This window comes from Formica exsecta, unplaced genomic scaffold (assembly GCF_003651465.1).
Source record: "Formica exsecta isolate Colony F162 unplaced genomic scaffold, ASM365146v1 scaffold314, whole genome shotgun sequence".
NCBI classification, from domain to species: domain Eukaryota; kingdom Metazoa; phylum Arthropoda; class Insecta; order Hymenoptera; family Formicidae; genus Formica; species Formica exsecta.
The window spans coordinates 741,789-769,555 of NW_021850397.1; the positions used below are offsets into that span (position 1 = coordinate 741,789).

A 27,767-nucleotide genomic window follows, 5' to 3' on the forward strand; every position below is an offset into this window, starting at 1 on the left:
ATACATATATATATATGTATGTATAGTTTTTTTATCATAGCTTAACAAAATGTATTTTTCCGTCAAATAAGAGATAGTCTCTTGTCTGACACATTTTGCGTACATCAGCGCAACTTCAGCAGCCAGTCGGATTCTGATAACGAGATGCCAAGGCGCTGATAAAAAGTATGCGATGTCAGTCAGTCAGTCAAACGAGAATCGAGCATAGATCGCGTAGTCGTTCTCGTCGTTTTTGGTTTTTTTTATTAATCGTGATCATCCGTTTCGATTTTAAAATTTCAATGATCATTAAACAATTGTGATATATTTCTGAAGTTTCAAGTAGCAAATAATATCAAATTAATTTTTAGTAAATAATAAATTGTGAATATCAAATCAATTATTTAAACTGTTTATATGCGCCCCGCACACACACATTCTTTGGTAAAACAAAGTTATAAGATTTCTGATATTACTTGTATTTATAATAATTTTTCTAATCTGTTTATTATGCAAAATAAGAATAAAAATAAATTAAAAGTTATAAAGGTAGAAAAAAACCTTTTTGTATGTTCTCTTTTCATATAGGAGAAATAATACAAAGAATAATTAAAAAAATAATTAAAAGAGTAATTTTCGCATCTCATCTTTAGGACAAATTAAATTTGATAAAATGAGATAAAAAAGTACTCATGGTAAATCATATATAAATTTATATGTTATTGATTTTATATTTATTATTTTTCCTGTACATATCAGAGATTATTCTTATAAAAATGTTCTATAACATGGAAATTATTGAGAAATATGAAAGTTCATATACAATTTCAAATATACTGTGCTACTTCGGTTCATCTGACACATTGTAGAATAAATGACTGCTATCTGTATCATGTGACTATTATATCGTGACTTTGCTTTATTATCGAGAGCGTGGATTTGCCAAAAGTAGGAGCGATCATCTGTTTATCGCGCGAATGACGCAACAGACGCGAGTGATCACCTTTTCTGCGCGAGAATAGGAAGAACAAACGGCATTTGTTAGCGAGTGATAAACTGCGTCCGATGGTCAGCGCGCGTGTAAGACGTTGTAGATGTTTGACCAACTGCTTATAGCAGTCTATCTTGCAGTAGTATATTCTGCATCACCATCTGCCTTCTGTCAATCGTCGCGCATCGTCCAGCTGATCAAATTCCATCGAATCCTCTTAAAAGATCCATTTATCGACGAGTACGTCGCAGATTATAAGAACTAATTAAAAAATGTAGAATTTTTATAATTAAAGAATTACGTTTAAAATATAAAGATCACATAAGTGTAAAAGTGAATCTACGGAAAACTTCTGATATACATACATCTTGGTAAAAAGAGAGATTTATAGAAAAATATGTTAAAATATTGAAGATCTAATTATCAATTTTAAGTTTATCCTTAGATAAAAGTGATTAAAAAAGAATCTCTAAAAGGGTAAAAGTTTTTCAATCCAGTGAGAACTCGTCATTGTTTATAGAAAGTGAAAAAAATCCTTTAAAAAAACTAAATTTTTTCATAAAAAAAAAAACAAATACTGAAAATTTATTCATCAATAATTTTGTTATTAGATTAAAGGACCGATTAAAAAAATCTTTAGTCAGGATAAAAACTCGACAATTGAGGAAAGTGGATCAGTTTCAATGGACCATACAAAATATTTTTGCAGAAACAAAGACAAGTTTGATAGAAAAGAGTGAAAAAATAACGATTGAGGGTGAAGATTGCAATATTGAAAAATATTGACAATAGCAATTCAGTATTAAGAATAGCATTGCGCATCGCGATATATATAGTGAGTCAAGATGAACGGGATGAATGGCAATGTGTTGAAGACGGGCGACAAATCCCCATCTCCGGATTGCGGAGAAGAACAAAAATTGATAACACCAACCACGCCGACGATGCCAATAATTGTGCAAATGACGAAGGACTCGTATTCTTCTCTGAAGAACAGGTAAAGGGAATTTCATTTAAATGGAGTCAAAGATTAGAGATCAGTCTTAATGACGAATCGATCGAGATCGCGTGCTAAATCACTCGCAAAAGAATAATAAGATAATTAGTAGAATTTTACGTGTCTGTCGCGTAAATTGCTAGATAAGTCTGGATAACTTTATGTGAATAATAATGAATTATTTTTCTATCTTTAATAACAACTTTTAACAAATAAAAATTTTGAACAAATGGAAATTTCAAAATGTAAGGAAAGAAATTTCTTTTTTGATAAATATGTCTTTTTTATTCAAAATTATATAGATACATGAACATTTTTTTAAAAATTAATTTATGTATATGCGTAAAAATTTTAATTAAATAATTTATGTACCTAAAAATAGAAATTAGAATATTTTATATATCTTATATTGTTAAGTAATGAAAAATTGCGATGAAAGCGTCATGAGCGAGCAAACGATATTTTCAGGTCAAAGCAATCGTGAAGTTGCTACGCAAGTTTTTGCCTTGAGAAATATATGGTATGGTAAATTAATAAATGTTCCAAAAACGTTCTTTAAATATGTTAACACGTGAAATTATATTTGCGTATCTTCAGAACGAGAAATTAATGTTTACTAAGATTAATGAGAAGAACTAAAAAAAAATCGTTAAATTTCGCTTATCTTCTGATCTCATCGTAATAAAACATTAAAACTGTTTTAAGGCGAGCCGAAACAAAAAGCTGTTCTTATTAATAGCTAATTGAATAATATTTCTTTCATTAATTTCCGCGAATATATTCAAAAGATGTGGTATACAATTTAGAGATAGTATAAAATAGCATACTACATCCCTATTTTTTACATATCTGTTCGTGGGAGTCACAATGATATGTAATGATTAACAGCTCATCCGATGATTAATAGATCATCCGAGATATCTATTCTATCATAGTATCATTGGAGATTAATATATAAGCAATAAGAAAACATGTTGAGAAAAACTTAGAAGCAGAAAGACGTTGATTAATAAACTTGTGAATATATCATATTTTTTGTATTTTTTGTTTTTCTTGTGAGAATATATCATATTTTGTTAAATTTTTGCACAAAATAATTAAAAAGATTGCAGTTCTTGTGCATAAAATAATTTCCGATCATTATTATGCGGTATGCGTGAAAAAATACACGATGATCATTGCATTCCTGATATCAACTTATCAGTATTGTACAAGTGTTGGCCATGTTATGACCAATCACGAGAAAAATCTTACTGATTTATGCTAATAATAAAAAAATAATTTTAAAGTATTTCAGAGTCTAACGCAAATGACATTCCAGAAATTACTTTTATTTGTTTATTCTTTAACTACTCTTATCAATGTCTCATGATACTAGATAAGCGGCTTAGAGATCAGTCTTAATGACGGATCGTTCGAGGTCGCGCATTATATTTGTAAAAGAATGTTAAGATAATTAGTGGAATTTCACGTGTCTATAGCGTAAATTGATTAGATAATTCTATATAATTCCACGTGAAGCAAAGCATCAATTCAAAAATTCAATAATTCCGAAAGAATTTGAAAATTTCGAGACAAGAAATATTAAAAGAGGTTTGCATACATGAGGTCTATAATGCTGATTACTGAAAAAAACAGTAACAATGTTTCAAAACAAAATAAAATTATTAATTAGAAATTTATTATTTTGACATAAAATTTTTTATTACTTATTAATTAAACATAATTATTATTCGTTTCTTCAAAAATTAGCAAACATAACATGAGAATATTTGAAAGCGAATCTTGCACGTTGAATATACTTCGATAATCGTGTAAATACATATGTTAAGACATTTCTGACCCTGTATACATGAATTTGCATACATATCGAGGCATATATGGTATGCGTGCTTCATCTCTCAATATTTACGCATGATGATTGTTAATTATTCAAGAAACGGTGACTCTAGCAGAATAAAATTTAACAAATCATTATTTTAATATTAATATTAATATTATTTATATAATATATTATTATTATTAATATCAGTAAATAAAATTATTATTTTTTTCTTGAGTAATTAACAGCCATGTGATACGCGGACATTTAGAAACGAATTACGCGTCCTAAATTTGTTTTTCTATATGCGTTCAAATTTATATGTCAAGACATTACTGACCTCGTGTGTACAATCAGCTGATCGGGAGTATCATGGACCCGGAGGAGATGGCGGAAGTGCAGGGGATGCTGTCACTGACTCGGCGACCGATTAACGCGTGGTAATAAGTAAATTGGTAGATAACTACTGCTCAGTTATCATTCAAATTCAAAATGGCGACTTCCTTTTTGCGCTAACAAAGGGAGACGAGGCTCCCGGGAGAGTCTTTCTCGGCAGTGTCGAACCGCTAACAGTGATATCACAAACTAGTAGCGAGCCTCCGGCTATAGTTTGTTTGTTGCATGAAGGCTGATATATTACAATTTATTTGTGAAAATGAAGATGGAATGTTTGTTATATCGAGATTAAATATACAAATAATTCGTTCGTTTTATATGGGAATTAAATATGATAAAATCGCTATATGTGAAGATTAATATGCATATAAATGCTATTTGTTTAATGTTTCAACATTGTTAATTCACATATAAAAGTGATTCGTACATTCCTATGTGAAAATATAAAATATATTTTTTTCTATATCAAAATATTAATATATAATTTTAATGTGAAAATATATTATGAAGTATGTGATAATATGTTGAGATAAAATTGGTGTAATTAATATATAATTGTGATTGTTGGGCAAAATACATTGACGGATAACAAGTGACTTTATAATACGATAAAGAAGCATATTGGGACTTTTGTTCTAAAACACTTTTAAATTCGTCATGTCAAAGGAAACAATGACGAACAATGCGCAGAGATCCGTGGTGAGTGTGTGTGTGTGTGTTAAGATTGAGTAAATATGCGTTCCCATTAAATAAATCATTAAAATTTAATTTATCTGTTGTGTGTGTGTGTGTGTGTGATAAGCAAAGTTCTTACAAACAGACTGAATAGGTTTTAAAAATTATCCAATATTTATTCAACATTTATTACGAATTTAATCTTTTGAAATTTTAGAATAAATATTTAATGATTTTTGTGCTTGCGACTAAAATTGTAAAAATTGTTTCGTGTTACAGAAATAATAGATTGGAAGGAAAGTAATGTATTCTCAATAGAGGACTTTAATATGTTTTATTAGAAAGAAAAAAAAAAGTAAAAGTAAAAATGTAACAACGACATTACTTTTCTTCTAACCTAATAAAAATGGCTTACTCTCTTTATTCTTGTACGAAATTGTTTCTCGTGGATTTTGTTTAAACTTTAGGATTTTGTGTATAGTTTAGATATATATACACGTATATATTATATATAATTTATGTTATTTTTTGCATGTTAATGTTTAATAATTTACCTTTTTTTTTCTCGTACTTAAACGCACCAAAAAGCTTATGACTTGTGTCTTTGAGATTTATTATTCAAATCATATCTTTCTATTGCGTTACACATTTAGCGTAACAGTGATCTACATATTGAAAGCTACGACCTTGGCAAATTGCGCATTGGTTTTACGTTTTGCATTTCATAACTTGATTTATAGTACGTCTTACGAAATATTACGTCACAAAGATACTCTAATGTGTAATCAAATACCGATTTTACATCAAGTTATATCAAAGTATTACATATTCATAAATTCTTCTAAATTTTATTCAACAATTTTTAACTTTGAGAAGGTGAGAGAAGAGGAGAGAAGAAAAAAATTATCCCGTTTAAATACAGATCATATAACGAGTCTGTATTTCAGGAGCCGATATCGGGCTGGACCGACGCGGAAGCTACGCCGTCGTGCCGTCTTGAAGAATGGCGATTGCAACGTGTTGCAATCGCGCATCTCCCGACGATCGCTGCGTTTCTTGCAAGACATCTTCACTACCTTGGTAGATACGCAATGGCGTTGGACTCTTATGTGCTTCATCTTGAGCTTCCTTCTATCATGGCTAGGCTTCGCGGTGATTTGGTGGCTAATCGCTTTCACCCACGGTGACTTCGAAGAACGCCACTTGCCACCCTTTCAGGTGGAGAACAACTGGACGCCATGCGTCTACAATATCTTCAGCTTTACCAGCTGCTTTCTCTTCAGTATCGAGACCCAGCACACTATTGGATACGGCAGCCGCTCCACTACTGAAGAGTGTCCAGAGGCTATATTCGTGATGTGCATACAAAGCATCTCTGGTGTCATGATTCAAGCTTTCATGGTGAGTTTTTTTAAAGTATATTAGATGCGTATAAAAAATAATACCGAATTCAAAAAGTTACAATTTTATAAAATTGTAATGATTGCAGGTAGGCATCGTATTTGCCAAGATGACAAGACCGAAGCAGCGTACTCAAACTCTATTGTTCTCGCGAAATGCCGTGATCTGTCAACGAGATGGTGAACTCTGTCTCATGTTTCGAGTGGGCGATATGCGAAAGAGTCACATAATCGGTGCGAGCGTTCGTGCTCAGGTGATTCGCAGCAAAACGACCAAAGAAGGTGAAGTTCTATCTCAACATCAGCAAGAACTGATGGTAGGCACTGATGGCGAAAACGGCGATCTATTCTTCATCTGGCCGACCATCATAATCCATCGGATTAATGAGTCCTCGCCCTTCTATAATATGTCTGCCGAGGATATGTTAATCGAACGTTTCGAGGTCGTCCTGATCTTAGAAGGTACTATCGAATCTACTGGACAAACTACCCAGGCCAGATCAAGTTATCTTCCACAGGAGATTCTGTGGGGTCATCGTTTTGACCCTATGGTGAGCTATTCGAAGGAGCGGCAAGGTTACGAAGTGGACTATTCGCTATTTAATGGTACTACTCAAGTTGACACTCCGCTTTGCTCGGGCAGGGAACTTGCAGAGTTCTATAGAGTGCAGGATGACTTACGTCACGGAACTGGTAAGCAATGACGTAACTGCTTTTCCACATAGCTATCCTCAGATGCTTGTTGTGGTTTATTAATTCAGCACAAAACATGCCCAGAGTAGTGCCAGATGTCAAATTCTTCGTGTGCATTAATATTAAAACATTTATGTTTCTTGCAGTTGTAACTATTAGGCTATTATAGATATAAAATATTGAAAAGTCTCAATTTTACAGACACTTTTATAAAATTACAATATTTTTCTATAGATAGAGAGTTAAGAATGATGAGGATACGATCTAGAAAAAAATACAAATATAATTGTGATAGATTTAATATTGATAAAATTTAGAACTGTTTTCGCGCGAGAAGTTATGTCAAAACAGATCTGATTTATGATAATTACCGAGATATGAGCATCGAGTTATTACATCAAAACAAATCTTATCTGTATTACTTATCATATACATTAATCAATTTATCACTTTCAGTTAATATGTTTGGTTATCATGAGAGAGATATAAGTTTTTTAAGTATATTCGATAATTAATCTAGTATTATATATATAGTGTTTATTATATACATCTCGATGTGTATATATATAGCATATGTTTACTTATTTATCTGTAGAATTTAATGCTAATACCCACACACACTTGAAATCTTCCGTCTATAACTTAATGAAGAAGATTAACATTTTTATATAAATATGCCAGTTGCCAGCTGGCGTGTTATGTAATACTTAGCTTAAAAGCTTGATAACATCCTAAGCAAATTAATCTCTAGCTTGTGCTAACGCTTTGGATTTGCACGTAATTCATTGTCTGATTGTTTGGTATCGGCTATACCACAGATGGAGGCCTGAAGAAAGTGCCTAGCGAGCCGAAGAGCGCTTCCGTCGTACTCAATACGTTCCTTCAAGCCGATAGTACAGACTTCCCCATCCATCAAGGTCAAAAGCCGTCTAAATTGCATATCGACATTCCATCTATTGATGATTGCCCTGGAATATGATAATTTAGTTTTCCTAGACTAAAGAAAGAAAGGTGATGAAAAAAAGTTAGAGCAAAGTAAAAACGAGGAAAATGAAAAATAGCAATAAAGCAAAAAGAAAGAAAAGAAGTGATGAAGCGACAACAATTTTTTGTTCTACAAATGGACAAATAATACATTCTTCTTGGTATTTTTCGTAAATATTCTACAAAAATAAGCTGTGTTTCGATCATACGTCAGACAATTGAAGGAAACTCAGTGATAAATAAATCAATTTGACGATCTTGATGATATATTTGAAAGATTCGAATTCTCTCTCTCTATCTTGGAATGATATTTCTGAAGAAACAAGTAACACATACTCTGATTATATGTTAATTAATCGAAAAACAGCTCTCTTGACAACATATTTAAATTCCGTTTACAGATAAGGAAAAAAAAAACAAATCATTTATATTTTTTGTAATTTTTGCTTGGTTTGATTTGGTTGTGATCGTCTATAAATCTTATAACAGTCTACGTATTAAAAATTGAGTGCAAGACATACGTGATTGAAATCACACATTTAAAATTGACATTTGGCTGACATAAGCTTTATTAGAAAATTATAATAAAAATAAATTATAATGCAAATTAAACATAAAGACAATAGTACTACTAATATATAATAATGTAAAAATATAATAATAAATTCGGTTATATGCACTGATATACATTAAAAATTGTGGTATACAAATTTACAATATTGATCACAAATGTTGAACGCAATCATAGTGCAGTAATATAATATTTGAGAAATACAATTTTATTCTCGATCTTTAATACGTAGACTACATGTGCAAGTATAAAGGAAATAAATTTTTTAAATTGTTATTTTATGTCCTAGTTTTTGATCCTGAAAGCTTTTTGGGTGTGTATAGAAAAAGTTCGTTTAATTATATACCTTGAATGCAAAAAATGCAAAATACGGCAATGTAATACAGAAAATGTAATATAAAGTCTATCTGTTTTAGCTTTACATTCTGTTGTTTTTTTAAGTTGTTGAATTCCAAAAACTTTCCAATTTTTTCGATAGTTTTTCAAATTATATATGTGGGAAGATTTTTTCTTCAGCATGATGAAGTTAAACTGGGAAACTAATATTAACTGATCACAAATATTGATCCTTAATTAAATATTGAAGAATCTCTAAGTCGCAGAATGTTTTACAGATGTCCTAATCGATGAGGATCATTTAATGAGGAAACAATATTGCTGCAATTGTCACTTGACTGATCAGCAACATTTACCATCTTTCACGCCTTTGGATTGCCTTAACAGCTACAATAGAGTAGAAAAGGAGTATCCTTGGAGATATACCTGTAGATATTCAAATTGTACTTTACACAATTCTCAAAGCGAAGGCATTGATCAAGCCAAAGTATTCGATTTCAATCCTAACGCCATTCAGATCATAGAAAATGTAGAACTTCAGCAAATGCCGGAAACAATAAACAGATTGAAGAAGATAGTTTTTGAAGAGAAAAAAGATTTTTTAAAGAAGAATATGATCGGATTGAATAAAGAAAAAGTAAGACTGCTGAAGAATAATCAAGAAATTATCTCTAAAAAGAGAGAAGTAGATTTTTTAGAAAACACCCTGATTAGATTGAATGATAAAAATACTGATATTCTGAAAAACAGTCAAAAGATCAAGGAGACAGAAAGAGTCTTAGAAAAGAAACTAGTCAGATCGAGCGAAAGAAAGGATGACATCCTTGAAAATACTCACCAGATCCATGAAAAAGAAGAGCTTGCTCCCATAAAAAAAAATGAAAGCCGCAAAAATAGCAGCCATCAGATTAATTATACTCTATACAAACCTGAAAGAATGCACAATAGAAGATGTCAGTTAATCACATTGGTAGATCATGATCAAAAAATGAAGAAAAATATTTCTTATAACGGGAAACAAAAATCTCCAAAAGAGATTGATAAAAGTTTAATTGATGATTCTTTCACAATAAATGATAGAAGATCCTTTAGGGAATCCACAGAAAACGCAATTAATAACACGAAGAATGTCACAATAATGGAGGAAGATAGAACATTTTTGAACAAAATCACAAAGTATCCTACAGTATCCTTAAATCGTTCAAATGACAGTCTAATTTGTCGTCAGAGATTGGATTACGATTTACGATTTAGACGAGGAAATGGCAATGATAACATTAGTATTGAGAACGAAAAGACAATGAGATCTTCATCGCATCGTCCTGCTAAAATAGCGATACAATATGAACTTGATTCTAATGATGTTTGCTTGCCAATTTCTCCAGCTTCCAATCTCTCGTTTGAATCAGGTTTTTGCGAAGGAAGTCCTGATACTCAGCTGTAGGGAGTCTTGCTTGTTTGCGAAAAACTTAAAAAAAATTAATAAAAATATGGAGAGAGAGAATAGCAATTCGTCATAAAGATTTCTCCAGTTTCCGATCTCTCGTTTGAATCAGGTTTTTGCGAAGGAAGTCCTGATAGCAGCTGTAGGGAGTCTTGCTTGTTTGCGAAAAACTTAAAAAAAATTAATAAAAATATGGAGAGAGAGAATAGCAATTCGTCATAAAGTTATCTGATGCAAAAAATGTAATTAGTTATGTAGATAATTCAAAAAAGCCTGCTAAAGATCAGATTATTTAAGAAATTATTCTAGATAATAATATTCGGGATGCAAGACAATCATAAAATAAAACAGAAATGTAAATGTTCAAATACATTATCGAGAAAATTGTTTAGTAATATTAATGACTCAAAGAAATCTCCTATAATTGTTGAAAAACGAAGAAAAAGAACAACAGAATGTTGATCTAAAATATTGACGAGATTGAAAAGCTGTTTTTTTAATTCCAATGCGTAAGTAATTTATTAAAGATTACAATTATCTAGAATATCTAATGATGTCATTATTCTTGAGGAGCAAATTCTCCATAGTATAAAAATGAAGAAAGAAAAACACTGTAAAGATTTTTTGGACAATATTATATGATATGAGAAGTTAGTTAATGATATTGTCACTTTTAATCATTCGAAATGATAGTATCTTTGCTGAAGAACAAGTTATCTATAACAGCAAAAACATAAAGAATAGAAGATAATTCTTTTAATAGTAACAGTATATTTTGTGAAAATTTAGTTAATAATATATAATCAATTACATGATTATGCGCCACGGTGTGATAATGTCTGTTATTGAAAATAAAATTGTATATTACAAGAACAACATAAAGATAGCAATATAACGCGCATATAGGAGAGTTTAAACGATAATATGATATTTTATGAAAATTATATTAACTTTAAATTATATATTTTTTATAAATCAAGAAAAAATGCTAAGATGCCAATTATTAAGAAATAAATCATTTATGATTGATAAAATGCGAATAAGCAACGACTTTATTTTTCGAAACAAGTATGGATTAAACTGCTGGTCAGTTGATCATTATTGTATAATAAATTGAATCTTTCTGAGAAAGAAGTTTCTTCGAAGAAAAGATTAATGAGGCAATTAATATTATATATCGATTGTTATTTAGTAACAATTAATATGTAGACCAAATTCTATGATTAAAAGTTATTTATTACTTAAATAAGAATATTGTATATTCTAGATTAATATATTTGTATTTATATTACAGTCTTCTAGTAATTAATTAAATTAACATATAAGAAATGTTATAATTTATAATATGTAAGAAGTGTTATAATTTATTAATGACGTCCCCGTGATGTTGATTATGTATTATGTTATAAATAAAACAATATTGAAAAATGTTTGAATGTTAGAAGATATTAAGTTTCTTATCTACTATTAAAAAAAAATTAATATAATATAATTTGTGGCAATGTTTTTTATAATAAAGAAATTTAGCGGAATTTAAAAAAATGCGTACAACTAATTCAACTTTGCATTTTATTGTTATATCGTATAGATACCGACGATTGGTCATATTAATTCTTCCGAATTATCTTCGAATCCATTGATTCTATTTGCTATGATTTGGAAATCAAAATGAGTATATTTGCTATTGAAAAAAATACATTGTTGCGATTAATTTGTTATTTGTTGAAATGTATAATGTGTATTTTAAGTATATGATAATATGTTATACAATGTATTTTCGTAAATATCAAAAGAATAAAACTTTTGTCTTATATGTATGATTTGTAGATCACAAAAAATTTTTAAAAAAATTTTCATTTAAGTAAAAGATTAATAAGGCTCTTCTGTTAATAAAATGAAATTTAAATTAGGATATTATAAGACACATACATGTGGTAAAGCGTGAGTTTCGAGAAGATTAACAAAGAAAATGTTTTTAACTCTATTTCTCTCTTTCTCTCTTTTTAATTCCAGTCACCTCTACACGACACCGTAGACGACAACACTGCTAAAGAAAGTTATAGAGCCGCATACAAACAGCAAATACGTATTAAGCAGTCGTGTGCTATCATCGGTAGTATTAATTATTCCTAATCATTGCAACAAAAGTGCCATTGAAGATCTCACACAAAAATTTTTTCTAAGGTTCGTAAATGAATGTTGTTAAACTAAATTGAGACCGTCTATAAAATCACATCAGACTAACTTAAATTTTATTCCAAAATAATGTGTTCTTTCTCTGCAGTTATTTTTTAATAGTTGGCGCAAATACAACGCAGCTAGTATCTAATCGATGTTAAAAGAAGAAAGTTTTAGCTTAGCTATAAATTATTATTAGTATATTCTGAAATAAACGCTTCTTCCTGATTTTTTAACGAATATATTTCTTACAGCGTTATTTGCGATCATCATCATTAACATTGTGTATGCCTCCGATCCTTTTAAAGATATGTTCAGTAGCAAGACTTTTGCAAAAAAGATATTTGCAAATCTATCTACAGCGATTATAACATATGTAGAATTAAAGGATGTATCTAGTCTCAAAGAACCATCGTATATAGTATGTAATCTGTATTTTTATTTTACTTTAGTAAATTTGTATTTTACATAAGTTGAGTTATCTAATTTCTAATTTATGTTTTGCCACAGAATCAATGGATAAATAAAGATGACATGGAAAACAAAGTATACACTACAAAAATAAATATGATAATGTCCTTACTTTTAAATGGCGTTAAAGAAGGATCGACAGAGAGTGAATTGATGTCTTTTTTGAAAATTACTGATAAAATATCTTTAAACAACAGATACTTATCTGAATTAACTTATTCAAATGTAAAATGAAGAACAAATCTACTATAGTACAAAATTATTTCGAATAATGACATATTTATGTGTTTTAGAATGTATACAATAACATCGAATTGCATCTAAAAACTGCAGTGTATGTTCAAAATTCAATTGAGCTAACGGCCGACTTCTCATCAATTTGCATAGATAACTTTTATTGTTCGATTTCAAAAATAGATTTCAGAAATAAAGTACATGCTGCAGAAACTATAAATTCATGGATCCAAGAAACAACAAATAATAAGATATTAGACGTAATTTCTCCAGGTATATTGTATAAATATTTGACAAAATCGATGTTAAAAGAAGAAAGTTTTTTATTTAAATTAACCGAATAATTTGTCAGTTTTAAATTTCTGAATTTTCATATTGATATATTGATATATTGATATATATTTTTTATACATATATCATAGAATTGCAATATGGTCACAATGCGTACAGGTAATAATATACCGATATTAAAATATGAAAATATGAATAATAATAATGACTTCTCATCAATTTGCATAGATAACTTTTATTGTTCGATTTCAAAAATAGATTTCAGAAATAAAGTACATGCTGCAGAAACTATAAATTCATGGATCCAAGAAACAACAAATAATAAGATATTAGACGTAATTTCTCCAGGTATATTGTATAAATATTTGACAAATAAATATAAATAAATTATAGTTTATGCAAAGCACATTTTTAACAACAAAATACTTTATATGGACAGTTAATATCGACGAAGACACAAAAATTATGTTGGTAAATACTGCTTATCTTAATAGTAGATGGCTAGACTTAACTTATAAAGGAAAAACAGAGGAACGCAAATTTCATGTTTCTCCATCAGAATCATATCTTGTTCCAACAATTAAATTTAAAAAATCGACATTTTTTCATGGTGAAATACTACATTGGAATGCTAAGTTCATTGAAATTCCATTTTTGGTAAATAATTATTATTTATAAGGAAATTCCCAAAAATAAAATATTGAATCAAAAAATTATCGTATAGGATATAAAGAATCAAATATTTAATAAAAATATAATTTTACAGGATAGCTCTGTTACAATGACTATATTGTTGCCAAATGAAGAGGTGGAACCTGGGAACCTGGGGTACCTGAAAAAAAAATTTAACTTTGCAGAATTTCAATTATTTAGAACTACATACACATTTGAGCAAGCTACGGTATTATATTTACCTAAGTTTACGAGTGAATATACTCGAAATATAACAGATTTTTTTCGTCAGGTAAATATTATAATTAGTAAAATTTGTTTATGCAACTGATACGTAAGAGAGATGTTGGATATAAATTCTAAAAATTAAAACTGATAACTGCTTGTAGAAGGGCGTAATTACGATGTTCGAAGATAATGCAGATTTCACACGTCTCTCAAAAATTCCTCTAAAAGTGAACAATATCTTTCAAACGATTTCTATGAAGATTAACAAAGGAAGTTCGGATGCTCCATATGGTATACATCTGTAAATAATAGAAAACTTTAGGAATACTGTGTGTATAAGCATTACAATAAAAAATATTTAATTACAGTTATTAAAAAAAATACAGTAAGGAAACCAGTAGGTACGCCGTGGGAGTTGATCGTAGATCGTCCGTTTTTGTACATAATCGAAGTATACGGAGAGATGATGTTTTTTGGAACCGTGCAAACACCAGACTTTATGTTTATGAAAGATGAATTATAAATTCTATTACATTCTGATGTTTATTGATAGTTTATATTTTATAATGTATATATAGTTTAAACTTTTCAAAATTTTATCATACTATGTTTATAAAATTCAAGCATTAATAAATAAATTATCTGTATTTTGAAAATGTGCTAAAATGACTGTTACTGAAAATAAGATTGTATATAACAAGAATAACATAAAGATAGCAATATGATGCGCATATAGGAGTTTAGACGATAATAAGATATTTTACAATAATTAAATCAACAATTTTATAAATCAAGAAAAAATGCTAAGATATCAATTATTAAAAAATAAATCATTTATGTTTGATAAAATGCGAATAAGTTTATGAAGCGAAGACTTCATTTCCTGAAACTAGTGAGGAATTGAACTGCTGGTTGATTGGTCATTATTGTATAATATATTGAACTTTTCTAAGAAAGAAGTTTCTTTGAAGAAAACATTAATAAAGCAATTAACATTAGCAATTAATATCGATTGTTATTTAATAACAATTAATATATAGACCACATTCTATGATTAAAAGTTATTTATTGTTTAAAAGAATATTGCATATTCTAGATTAACACATTTGTATATTGTATATAACGGTCTTCTTGTAATTATGTAAATTAATATATAAGAAATGCGTTATATAATTTATTAATGACGCCTCCGTGATGTTGATTATGTGTTATATTATAAATAAAACAATGTTGAAAAATGTTTAAATGTTTGAAGATATTTAGTCTGCTATTGAAAAAAATATAATGTAATATGATTTGTGGCAATGTTCTTTATAATAAAGAAATTTAACGAAAAAAACTATGTACAATTGAATCGATTTTTTATTTTTTATTTTATTACTATATCTAGACACCAAAGAGCGGTCATATTAATTCTTCCGAATTATCTTCAAATCTATTGATTCTATTTACTATCTGGAAATCAAAATAAGTATTTGCTCATATCGAAAAAAATGTTGCGACTAAATTGTTGAAATGTATAATGAGTATTTTAAATATATGATAATATGTTACACAATTTATTTTTATAAATATCAAAAGAATAAAATTTTTTTCTTTCTTTAGTTTTTATAAGTGTAAGATAATAAATTTGGTTAAAAAATGATTTTTTCAATGAAAGTTTAGCACTTTTCTGTCAAAAATATAAAAGTCTTGAGACACATTAGTTTTAACAAATCGTTGAATAACATTGCTTTACCGCGTGATTTTGTTTGACTTCGCGAGCATGTGGCTGCGATGATAAATTCTTATCGTAAGAAAATCAGAGTAACATATCAATCACATGGTATTTGAACGACTATACCTATCTACCGCGTTATCTAACCGCGATAGTAGGTGAATAATACATGGTTAGAAATCTGAAGAGTAACCGCAATGATGTTTTCTCTATCTTTCGTGGTTTTTTATTTTCCGTTTTGTGCAAATTCTCGTAAAATATACAAAAAGGATAAAAGCGTTATAAAAAAACGTAGTTTATTATGAATCTTTGCTACTTTAAAAATAATTAATCATCAGTACGATGTACAAATTTAAATACTAATTTTGAGATGTATTATTTTTAAATTGAACGAGAATATTTCAATATTCTCATTCTCTCTGTTTTATCTATAGAGCTATAGACGACCAATCCTTCTAATGTATTATATAATCGTATCGCATCGTACATATAGACTCTCATTGTCAGTATCGTTTACTCGCTAGAAACATGCGCTGTATAACCGACGAATCGCGCAGTGAAAGTCAAATCAAAATCATCTTTATATTTTTTGATATTAGTTCATGTCTTCAAATCTTTAAAAAATAACACAAATATCTGCCGAATCTTTCATTCGGGACGTAGAAAAACAAATGATCAAAATTTTCCATTAATCATTATAGAGTAAAACGTACAAATGGCGCATGAAGAAAAAAAAATCAAGGTATGTGTGATCGGTGCTGGCGCAGCTGGTTTGTGCGCAGTCAGACATTTGACGGAAAATGCGAAATTCGAAACAGCAATCTATGAGCAAACGAATGAAATAGGAGGTACATGGGTTTACAAGGAGCAAACCGGTTTTGATGAAAATGGCTTACCGATTCACTCCAGCATGTACCAGAATCTAAGGTTTGTTCTTATTCTCAAAAAGATTTTATTACAAAAGATTCTTTTACATTGTGTAAAATGTAAAAGAATCACTTATATTGTATAATTTAAATTAGAAATTCTTGTATCAATAATTTATTAAATACTTTATTTTTAAATAACTATACACAAATAGTAAAATAAAAATTAAAAAAAAAAAATTTTAGATATAATAAAAGCAGGATATTTTTTTTTCTATATTCTGAAATGACACTGTTTTGCTAATAAATATAAAATTTTTAAGTAAAATGGTTCTTCTCTATCTTTTAAGAACAAATTTACCTGCAAAAATTATGAATTTTCCGGATTATATTACAATGGAAGCGCAAGAACCTTGCTATGTGAGTCATCAGGAGATTTTAAAATATTTGAGAGACTATGCCCAGCACTTTGACATATGTCGACATATTCACGTAATTATATTTTAATATGAAATTTAAATATCGAAAATAATTAAGAAGAGCTGATTGCTTTTTAAAAAATTTATTTTTTTTAGTTTAATACAAGAGTTGAACACGTTCAACTTGAACTATCCAAATATAATAATAAAGAAAAGTGGTCTGTGCAAGTGAAGAAATTAAAGACAAACGAAACAGAACTCCAGTACTTTGATGCAATTATGATTTGTAACGGGTAAATCGAGTCGCACTATTTATGCACGTTTTATTGAGTATGATTTTATGTCACTGGACAAATATTTTTTCAATCTTTTTTAGACACTATTTCGATCCTTATATACCGAATATACCCGGTATCGAGAGTTTTCCGGGTTTAATACTGCACAGTCATGCATATAGAAAGCCGAATAAATTTGTCGGAAAAAAAGTATTAGTATTAGGTGCAGCTTCATCTGGTATTGATATAGCAATCGAGTTATCCGATTACGCTGCTTGCGTGTACTTAAGCCACAATCATGATAGGTGAGCGATTAAAAATATTATTCAAAAATAACTAACATAAGACCTTTTAATATTCTCAATTTTAGATACAGATCTAGACAAAAAAATCAGCATAAGATTTATTTGATATATTCTCTCTTTTTTCTTGCAGATTATCAAGTCCTTTACCATCAAATATGATACAAGTAGCTGGTGTGCAAAGTATACATGAAACTACATTCCATCTCAGAGACGGGACCACTGTGAATGATATTAACATTCTTATTTTTTGTACTGGATATAAATACAACTTTCCTTTTTTGGACAAAAATTGTGGTATACGAATTGACAATAATTATGTAACGCCACTTTACAAACATCTCATCAGCATCGAGCATCCTTCGATGTGCATTGTCGGTATACCTATGGTCGTTGTGCCATTCCCCATGTTTCATATGCAGGTATGAAAATTTATCTATCATAACTATCTAAAATAACACAATGAATAATTTTGGATATATAACTACCCAGTACAGAATATTGCAACAACATTGCTGCAATGTGTGTTGTATACACCATTTAAATCGTAAATTGTGCAATTATAATGCTTGGGCTAAAGATAATATAAAACATTTTTATATAAAACTTTATAAATTTCCGAGATTTTTGTATATAATTTTTTATATGAGAGTATATTATTTTAATGATATTCTTTCTTTATCTCTTTTAATAAGAGTTCTCTTATGTATACATTTAAAACTGTATTATTTAATTTTAGTTCTAAATTACAATAATACACAATGAATTATAAAAATAAAAATATTTGCAAAAATGCAATTTATTTTATTAATTGTGTTATGATCATCCAATTTCATTAAATTATACATACTTGTATGCGCAATAAATGTTTTCCAAATTTTTATTTTTCAGGTGCAATATTTCTTGGCTTTACTAGAAGGTCGAGTAACTTTACCTACAAAATCTGTGATGTTGGAAGATTCGATTTTAATAACACCGAAAAAAAGACACGCGCATAAACTGATGGATCGCCAATGGGATTACAATGATTCATTGGCGATCGCTGGTGGATTCAATCGGTTACCATTATTTTACAAACTCGGTTATAATACATGTTGCAATAATATATGTATCAGTTCAAAGATCTGCGAATCTTTTGCATTATAAAGATTCTAGATTCGTTTTTTCTGAAGATGGACAAAGCGTCGAGTTAATTATACCAGCATAAAATCTTGTACAATTTCATTCCATTCGCTTGCTGATAATCATATTAAATTTTTAAATATCATAATGTATTTTAACTGATATAATTATATTTTATAATATGTTGTTTTAAAACATATACATTAATAAATTTTTCAAGCATCCATTCAAATTTTATATTTAATCCAATATCGAAGAAATATGGCATCAATGTGCATAACAGGCGAATATATTCCGCCGCAGTTTTTTTTTCTTTAATTACTTTCATCTTTTACATTTTAAATATTTTATAACTGTGGGTATAGAACATCGAACTATAATAAAGCAATTAACATTAGCAATTAATATCGATTGTTATTTAATAACAATTAATATGTAAACCAAATTCTATGATTAAAAGTTATTTATTGTTTAAAAGAATATTGTATATTCTAGATTAACACATTTGTATATTGTATATAACGGTCTTCTTGTAATTATGTAAATTAATATATAAGAAATGCGTTATATAATTTATTAATGACGCCTCCGTGATGTTGATTATGTGTTATATTATAAATAAAACAATGTTGAAAAATGTTTAAATGTTTAAAGATATTTAGTCTGCTATTGAAAAAAATATAATATAATATAATTTGTGGCAATGTTCTTTATAATAAAGAAATTTAACGAAAAAAAGATATGTACAATTGAATCGATTTTTTATTTTTTATTTTATTACTATATCTAGACACCAAAGAGCGGTCATATTAATTCTTCCGAATTATCTTCAAATCTATTGATTCTATTTACTATCTGGAAATCAAAATAAGTATTTGCTCATATCTTAAAAATGTTGTGACTAATTTGTTGAAATGTATAATGTGTATTTTAAATATATGATAATATGTTACACAATTTATTTTTATAAATATCAAAAGAATAAAATTTTTTTCTTTCTTTAGTTTTTATAAGTGTAAGATAATAAATTTGGTTAAAAAATGATTTTTTTAATGAAAGTTTAGCACTTTTCTGTCAAAAATATAAAAATCTTGAGATACATTAGTTTTAACAAATCGTTGGATAACATTACTTTACCGCGTGATTTCGTTTGACCTCGCGAGCATGTGGCTGCGATGATAAATTCCTATCGTAAGAAAATCAGAGTAACATAACAATCACATGGTATTTGAACGACTATACCTATCTACCGCGTTATCGAACCGCGATAGTAAACGAATAATATATGGTTAGAAATCTAAAGAGTAACCGCAATGATGTTTTCTCTATCTTTCGTGGTTTTTTATTTTCCGTTTTGTGCAAATTCTCGTAAAATATATAAAAAGGATAAAAGCGTTATAAAAAGACGTAGTTTATTATGAATCTTTACTACTTTAAAAATAATTCATCATCAGTACGATGTACAAATTTAAATACTAATTTTGAGATGTATTATTTTTAAATTGAACGAGAATATTTCAATATTCTCATTCTCTCTGTTTTATCTATAGAGCTATAGACGACCAATCCTTCTAATGTATTATATAATCGTATCGCATCGTACATATAGACTCTCATTGTCAGTATCGTTTACTCGCTAGAAACGTGCGCTGTATAACCGACGAATCGCGCAGTGAAAGTGTGTCAAATCAAAATCATCCTTATATCTTTTGATATTAGTTCAGGTCTTTAAATCTTTAAAGAATAACACAAATATTTGTCGAATCTTTCATTCGGAACGTAGAAAAACAAATGATCAAAATTTTCCATTAATCATCATAAAGTAAAACGTACAAATGGCGAATGAAGAAAAAAAAATCAAGATATGTGTGATCGGTGCTGGCGCAGCTGGTTTGTGCGCAGTCAGACATTTGGCGGAAAATGCAAAATTCGAAACAACAATCTACGAGCAAACGAATGAAATAGGAGGTACATGGGTTTACAAAGAGCAAACCGGTTTTGATGAGAATGGCTTATCGATTCACTCTAGCATGTACCAAAATCTAAGGTTTGCTCTTATTCTCAAAAAGATTTTATTACAAAAGATTCTTTTACATTGTGTAAAAGAATCACTTATATTGTGTAATTTATAAATTAGAAATTCTTGTATCACTAATTTATTAAATATTTTAATAAATATAGACTAAAATATTTTGTTTCTAAATAACTATACACAAATAGTAAAATATAATAGTAAAATATAATAGTATATAATAGTAAAATAGAAATAAAAAAAAGAAAATTTTAAATATAATAAAAGTAAGATATTTTTTTTCTATATTCTGAAATGACTGTTTTGCTGATAAATATAAAATTAACTAAAGTGTTTTTTCTCTATTTTTTAAGAACAAATTTACCTGCAAAAATTATGAATTTTCCGGATTATATTACAATGGAAGCGCAAGAACCTTGCTGCGTGAGTCATCAGGAGGTTTTAAAATATTTGAGAGATTATGCCCAACACTTTGATATATGTCGACATATTCACGTAATTATATTTTGATATCGAAAATAATGGAGAAGAGCTAGTTGCTTATCTAAAAATTAATTAATTTTTTTTTAGTTTAATACAAGAGTTGAACACGTTCAACTTGAACTATCCGAAGATAATAATAAAGAAAAGTGGTCTGTGCAAGTGAAAAAATTAAAGACAAACGAAACAGAACTCCAGTACTTTGATGCAATTATGATTTGTAACGGGTAAATCGAGTCGCACTATTGCACGTTTTATTGAGTATGATTTTGTGTCACTAGACAAATATTTTTTCAATCTTTTTTAGACACTATTTCGATCCTTATATACCGAATATACCCGGTATCGAGAGTTTTCCGGGTTTAATACTGCACAGTCATGCATATAGAAAGCCGAATAAATTTGTCGGAAAAAAAGTATTAGTATTAGGTGCAGCTTCATCTGGTATTGATATAGCAATCGAGTTATCCGATTACGCTGCTTGCGTGTACTTAAGCCACAATCATGATAGGTGAGCGATTAAAAATATTATCCAAAAATAACTAAGACCTTTTAATATTCTCAATTTTAGATACAGATCTAGACAAAAAAAAACAGTTTAAGATTTATTTGATATATTCTCTCTTTTTTTCTTGCAGATTAACAAGTCCTTTACCATCGAATATGATACAAGTAGCTGGTGTGCAAAGTATACATGAAACTACATTCCATCTCAGAGACGGGACCACTGTGAATGATATTAACATTCTTATTTTTTGTACTGGATATAAATACAACTTTCCTTTTTTGGACGAAAATTGTGGTATACGAATTGACAATAATTATGTAATGCCACTTTACAAACATCTCATCAACATCGAGCATCCTTCGATGTGCATTGTCGGTATACCTATGGTCGTTGTGCCATTCCCCATGTTTCATATGCAGGTATGAAAATTTATTTATTATAACTATCTAAAATAACACGATGAGCAATTTTGGATATATATCCAATACAGAACATTGCAACAAGATTGCTGCAATGTGTGTTGTATACACCATTTAAGTCGTAAATTGTGCAATTATAATGCTTGAATTGAAGATAATATAAAACATTTTTATATAAAACTTTATAAATTTCCGAGATTTTTGTATATAATTTTTTATAAACTCGGTTATAATATATGGTCAGTTCAAAGATCTGCGAATCTTTTGCGTTATAAAGATTCTAAATTCGTTTTTTCTGAAGATGGACAAAGCGTCGAGTTAATTATACCGGCATAAAATTTTGTACAATTTCATTCCATTCGCTTGCTGATTATCATATCAAATTTTTTAATATCATAGTGTATTTTAACTGATATAATTATAATTTATAATATGTTGTCTCAAAACATATACATTTACATTAATAAATTTTTCAAGCATCCATTCAAATTTTATATTTAATCCAATATCGAAGAAATATGGCATCAATGTGCATATCAGGCGAATATATTCCGCCGCAGTTTTTTTCTCTTTAACTTCTTTCATCTTTTACATTTTAAATATGTTATAACTGTGGGTACAGAACATCGAACTACATCGCGGTATTATATAATCATATATTTCATATATGAAATTGTTTATTACAAATCCTCTTCGGCTATTTTCTATCACTGTAAACATATAATTTATAATTTTATATAAAAAAAATTTTTCTTATCTTAAAAAATATATAAACATGCAGCAATCGAAAAATTATTTCACAGCATTTATATGTATATATGATTTGTAGATTACAAAAAATTTCAAAAATATTTATCATTCAAGTAATGAACTGATATAAGATCTTTGTTAAAAATAAAATTTAAATTGAGAAAGCTATATTAAGACACATATGTGGTAAAGCGTACATTTCGAGGAGAATAACAAAAAAAAAAAAAAAAAAAAGATTTATCAACTCTGGCTGCAGTCGGGAAGACGTTAAAGATGCTTCAAAGAGTTTGATTGACCAATCAGGATATAAAGATTAAAGATTTTTTTATTCTGATTGGTTAATGCAATGTCTCGAAATATCGATCATCGATCTGTAGCGCGTCTTCCCGATCGTAGCCTCTATTTCTTTCGTTTACCTTTCTCAATCCCAGTCACCTCTACACGACACCCAAACGACAAACAATAATACTGCTAACGACTGTTACAAAGACACAGGCAGACAGCAGATATGTATTAAGCAGTCGTGTGCTGTCATCAGTAGTATTAATTATTCCTGATCATTGCAACAGAAATGCCATTGAAGATCTCATACGGAAAATTTTCCTAAAATTAGAAGTCGACGTTGTTGACGTAAGTTGAGACCGTCTATAAAATCACATGAGACTAACTTGAATTTTATTCCAAAATAATGTGTTCTTTCTTCGCAGTTATTTTTTAATAGTTGGCGCAAATACAACGCAGCTAGTATCTGATCGATGTTAATAGAAGAGAATTTTCGATTTAAATTGAACCAAATAATTTGTCAGTTCTAAATTTCTGAATTTTGAAGCTTTATCGAAGAATGTTAGTTAGTCATTTCAAATAACGGTTGATTCCTGGTACATAAGAAAAAAATATAGAAAAGAACAGAAAAAACTATATACATACATGTAACACGTATATTAAATTTAATAACTTATCCTTTAATTTAGTCGATATTGATATATATTTTTTATACATATATCATAGAATTGGAATATGGTCACAATGCGTACAGGTAATAATATATCGCTATTAAATGATGTTTATAATAATAATAATAATATACATATATTTATATACATAATTATATATAAATTTCAGTAGCTTAACTATAAATTATTATTAGTATATTCTGAAATAACCGCTGCTTCCTGATTTTTGAACGAATATATTTCTTACAGCGTTATTTGCGATCATCATCGTTAACATTGTGTGTGCCTTCGATCCTTTTGAAGATTTTGAACATATATCATCCGACAGCGAGATTTTTAAAAACAGATTTGCAAATCTATCTACAGCAATTGTAACATATGTAGAATTAAAGGATATATTTAGTTTCAAAGAACCATCGTATATAGTATGTAATTGATGTATTTGTATCTTATATAAGTTTTGAGTTGCCTAATTTTTAATTTATGTTTTGCCAACAAGAATCAATCGATAGAAAAAATGAAAAACCAACTATTTAGTCCTACGAGTATAGACATGGTAGCGTCCTTACTTTTAAATGGCGCTAAAGGATCGACAGAGAATGAATTGATGTCTTTTTTTAATAATTATAATAAAATACCTTTAAGCAACAGATACTTACCAGAAGTTTCTTACTTAGATGTAAGATGGAGAACGAATTTTAATACTTTATAACAAAATTATTCCAAATAATGACATATTTATATGTGTTTTAGAATCTGAGAAACATCGCATTGCATCTAGAAACTGCAGTATATGTTCAAAATTCAATTGAGTTAACGGCCGATTTTTCATCAATATGCATAAGTAAATTTAATTGTTCAATTTCAAAAATAGATTTCAGAAATAACATATATGCTGCAGAAACTATAAATTCATGGGTCCAAGAAACAACAAATAATAAAATATTAGACGTAATTTCTCCAGGTATATTGTATAAATATTTGACAATTAAATATAAATAAATTATAGTTTATGTAGAGCACATTTTCAACAATATAATATCTTATGAACAGTTAATATCGACGGAGATACAAAAATTATGTTGGTAAATATTGTTTACCTTAATAGTAGATGGCCAGACTCAATTCAAAGAGAGGAACGCATATTTCATTTTTCTCAAGTAGAAAGGCATTTTGTTTCAACAATTAAATTTAAAAACTCTACATTTATTTATGGTGAAATACCACATTGGCATATAAAGTTCATTGAAGTTCCATTTTTGGTAAATAATTACTATTTATAAGAAAACTTCCAAAAATAAAATATTAAATCAAAATGTAATCTTACAGAATATCAAGAATTAAATATTGAATCAAAATATAATTTTACAGGATGATAACGTTACAATGACTATATTGTTGCCAACTGAAGGGATGAAACCTGGGTGGATAGAAAAAAACTTTGTCTATGAAGAATATCAATCAATTAGAACTGCATACATTAACAAAAAGCAAGATATGGAATTATATTTACCTAAGTTTAGGACTGAAATGACTCGAAATTTGACAGATTTTTTTCGTGAGGTAAGTATTGTGTAATTAGCAAAATCTGTTTACAACTGATATATAAAAAAGATTTTAGATAAATTCTAGAAACTATAACTGATAACTGCTTGTAGAGGGACGTAATTACGATGTTCGAGGATAATGCTGATTTTACACATCTCTCAAAAACTCCTCTAAAAGTAAACAATATTGTTCAAAAGATTTCCCTGAAGGTTAAGAAAGGAAGTCTCCCTAGTAACTATCCATTTGTGAATAATAGAAAACTTTAAGCGAATACTGTGTGTGTAAGCATTACAATGAAAAATTTTTCATTACAGCTTTCAGAAGGATAGAAAAAAGAAATCTGCCGCACGAGTTAATCGTAAATTATCCGTTTATCTACGAAATCGAAGTAAACGGACAATTAGTATTTAGTGGATTCGTGGCTAGACCGGACTTCGTCCGGTATCCAAATCTTATTAGAGATGAATTATAAATTCTATTACATTCTTATGTTTATTGAAAATTTATATCACACAATGCATGTATAACTTAAGCTTTTTAAAATTTTATTATATTATGTATGTAAAATTCAAGATTTAATAAATAAATAATCTGCATTTTGAAAATGTGTTTTAGTCACTTTTTCATCGATTTACTTATTACTTAAAAGTATTCGAATAAATTTGTACTTATGTATGTTAGATGCAATGAAGTAACTCTATATGCATATACAATCGAGCAATTATGTATTTATAATTATATAATGTAAAAGAGAGAGATAGCATATATGCACTTTTTATTTTTGACGTGTTTTATATGGATTGATCTTTTCGCATAAATATACATTATGAAAAATTTGCAAGACGTAAATGTTATATCATATATATATATACCTAGAAATTTATAAAAACAATTTGTGTTTTATATATTGTTTACTAGAACATTAAAAACGCGTGCTACGCGATGGATTTACGATTTTAGTTGAATTAAATTGTACTCCCATAGATTTTATTGAAGGGGAATCAGAATTAGTTTTTGGGTTTAATATTGAGTATTTTAGCAGTAAGTTTATATTAATTTTAGTAAAATATATAGTATTTATTTAATTTAGATTAGTGTTATATTATTATATACAAACTTATTAATTTTATTAATTTGTTTATTAGTTAATATTATTAGTTCAGTAATAATTTTTATGCAAGGAATGTTTTTTGGAAACGACGTACAAAAAATTGATTTGCGAAACGAAAGGAGATCTATTCTATTATAATTTCCCTAATATAATTTGAATCGTATTCTTTCGATTTCTAAAGAGCTTTAATCATTAGCAGCGTTAATTAATTTTTCCATAATAATATGATCGTTTGATAGAAGATAATACTTTCTCTGTTAGGTTTTTGGAAACGTCATACAAAAAAACGCGATGTTTTTTGAAATATTAAGGTTTTAGAGTGTTCAGAGTTTCTTTTTTATATCTCGTGTGATGCTACCCAAAACTAGAATCAAAAACCGATAATTAGATAAGACGTTAAAAACAAATGTTGCACTACGAATGTGTCTTATTGTTAGTAGAATATTCCTATTGTTAGTAGAATGTGCGTTGTAAATTTTACACAATTACCGCGTCACCTTTTATTTCAATCAAATAATTAAGATCATTCTGACAAATAATCGCAGCTTTGCGGATCATGTCCGGATTGGCAAAATCATTTTTATTCTCTGTGTGAACAAAATGCACATATAAATAGTGTAACGTGTTTGTTTACAATTGAACGGATTGCAATTGCGATATCGTATTATCATTCAATTAAATCGGCGCGAATGATGTTATTTAATTGTGTAATATAAAAAATCTCCAAACTAATACTTTTTTAAAAGATAGCGGATGTTTTAGAGGTAAAAAGGAATAAAATAAAAATCACCAGTGCCTTAATATTATATAATATACATATAATGATGTAAATAAAACGACTATGATTATTGGTCATCGATTTATGTTTCCGCGCGAATTAATTATTATACGTTAATATATATA

The 27,767-nt window shown here is 28.5% G+C and overlaps 6 protein-coding genes across 8 annotated transcripts in view; all 6 read left to right on the forward strand.

Moving 5' to 3' along the window:
• LOC115237937 overlaps positions 1–11,718 on the forward strand; it is a 13,859-nt gene extending 2,141 nt beyond the window's left edge. Inside the window, exons 2-5 of one of the 2 annotated variants that reach the window (XM_029811336.1) lie at positions 5,808–6,261; positions 6,350–6,953; positions 9,123–10,253; positions 10,401–11,718. In XM_029811336.1, the coding sequence (XP_029667196.1) occupies positions 5,808–6,261; positions 6,350–6,953; positions 9,123–10,253; positions 10,401–10,510 (2,299 nt within the window). In that variant the 3' untranslated portion in view covers positions 10,511–11,718. Of the gene's footprint in view, positions 1–5,807; positions 6,262–6,349; positions 6,954–9,122; positions 10,266–10,400 lie in introns of both variants that reach the window. The other variant, XM_029811337.1, reaches the window with a different exon arrangement.
• The window catches only part of LOC115237938 (G protein-activated inward rectifier potassium channel 3-like), a 29,855-nt gene extending 17,536 nt beyond the window's left edge, over positions 1–12,319 (forward strand). The window contains exon 10 of the mRNA XM_029811343.1: positions 12,302–12,319. The gene's annotated coding sequence lies outside the window, so the exon portion shown is untranslated. The remainder of the gene's footprint in view (positions 1–12,301) is intronic.
• Positions 12,320–12,663: 344 nt separating this feature from the next.
• Positions 12,664–15,486, forward strand: LOC115237941 (antitrypsin-like). 2 transcript variants are annotated; one of them, XM_029811346.1, is made up of 8 exons: positions 12,664–12,887; positions 12,977–13,162; positions 13,231–13,324; positions 13,691–13,810; positions 13,902–14,119; positions 14,229–14,426; positions 14,524–14,653; positions 14,731–15,486. In XM_029811346.1, the coding sequence occupies exons 1-8, from the start codon at positions 12,777–12,779 to the stop codon at positions 14,883–14,885; spliced, it is 1,212 nt and encodes a 403-aa protein (XP_029667206.1). In that variant the 5' UTR covers positions 12,664–12,776; the 3' UTR covers positions 14,886–15,486. The 2 variants fall into 2 exon arrangements, with proteins under 2 accessions (XP_029667206.1, XP_029667208.1); XM_029811348.1 differs by lacking the exon at positions 13,691–13,810 and having other exon boundaries at positions 13,231–13,444.
• A 905-nt stretch (positions 15,487–16,391) lies between these two features.
• Positions 16,392–23,456, forward strand: LOC115237939 (flavin-containing monooxygenase FMO GS-OX-like 4). Its single transcript, XM_029811344.1, has 7 exons — positions 16,392–17,006; positions 17,296–17,437; positions 17,521–17,657; positions 17,741–17,944; positions 18,075–18,363; positions 18,833–19,009; positions 22,716–23,456. Exons 1-7 carry the CDS (start codon positions 16,795–16,797, stop codon positions 22,836–22,838), a joined length of 1,284 nt encoding a protein of 427 aa, XP_029667204.1. The 5' UTR covers positions 16,392–16,794; the 3' UTR covers positions 22,839–23,456.
• Positions 20,357–22,659, forward strand: LOC115237942 (dimethylaniline monooxygenase [N-oxide-forming] 5-like). Its single transcript, XM_029811349.1, has 5 exons — positions 20,357–21,110; positions 21,449–21,590; positions 21,666–21,802; positions 21,883–22,086; positions 22,214–22,659. Exons 1-5 carry the CDS (start codon positions 20,899–20,901, stop codon positions 22,506–22,508), a joined length of 990 nt encoding a protein of 329 aa, XP_029667209.1. The 5' UTR covers positions 20,357–20,898; the 3' UTR covers positions 22,509–22,659.
• Positions 23,457–23,479: 23 nt separating the features above from the next.
• On the forward strand, positions 23,480–26,269 carry LOC115237940 (antitrypsin-like). The gene is made up of 9 exons (XM_029811345.1): positions 23,480–23,882; positions 23,960–24,288; positions 24,455–24,630; positions 24,705–24,884; positions 24,959–25,169; positions 25,259–25,467; positions 25,577–25,768; positions 25,864–25,984; positions 26,068–26,269. Exons 2-9 carry the CDS (start codon positions 24,270–24,272, stop codon positions 26,223–26,225), a joined length of 1,266 nt encoding a protein of 421 aa, XP_029667205.1. The 5' UTR covers positions 23,480–23,882; positions 23,960–24,269; the 3' UTR covers positions 26,226–26,269.
• Positions 26,270–27,767: the final 1,498 nt, after the last annotated feature.

Coding starts and splice junctions, on each gene's coding strand:
- LOC115237942 (XM_029811349.1), top strand. CDS start 20,899: ATGGCGAATGAAGAAAAAAAAATCAAGATATGTGTGATCGGTGCTGGC. Junction 21,111..21,448: donor AGCATGTACCAAAATCTAAG/GTTTGCTCTTAT, acceptor CTATTTTTTAAG/AACAAATTTACCTGCAAAAA. Junction 22,087..22,213: donor TTAAGCCACAATCATGATAG/GTGAGCGATTAA, acceptor TTTTTCTTGCAG/ATTAACAAGTCCTTTACCAT.
- LOC115237940 (XM_029811345.1), top strand. Junction 25,170..25,258: donor ATTAGACGTAATTTCTCCAG/GTATATTGTATA, acceptor TCTTATGAACAG/TTAATATCGACGGAGATACA. Junction 25,769..25,863: donor TGACAGATTTTTTTCGTGAG/GTAAGTATTGTG, acceptor AACTGCTTGTAG/AGGGACGTAATTACGATGTT.
- LOC115237939 (XM_029811344.1), top strand. CDS start 16,795: ATGGCGCATGAAGAAAAAAAAATCAAGGTATGTGTGATCGGTGCTGGC. Junction 17,007..17,295: donor AGCATGTACCAGAATCTAAG/GTTTGTTCTTAT, acceptor CTATCTTTTAAG/AACAAATTTACCTGCAAAAA. Junction 17,945..18,074: donor TTAAGCCACAATCATGATAG/GTGAGCGATTAA, acceptor TTTTTCTTGCAG/ATTATCAAGTCCTTTACCAT.
- LOC115237941 (XM_029811348.1), top strand. CDS start 12,777: ATGTTCAGTAGCAAGACTTTTGCAAAAAAGATATTTGCAAATCTATCT. Junction 13,163..13,230: donor CTGAATTAACTTATTCAAAT/GTAAAATGAAGA, acceptor TATGTGTTTTAG/AATGTATACAATAACATCGA. Junction 13,445..13,901: donor ATTAGACGTAATTTCTCCAG/GTATATTGTATA, acceptor TTATATGGACAG/TTAATATCGACGAAGACACA.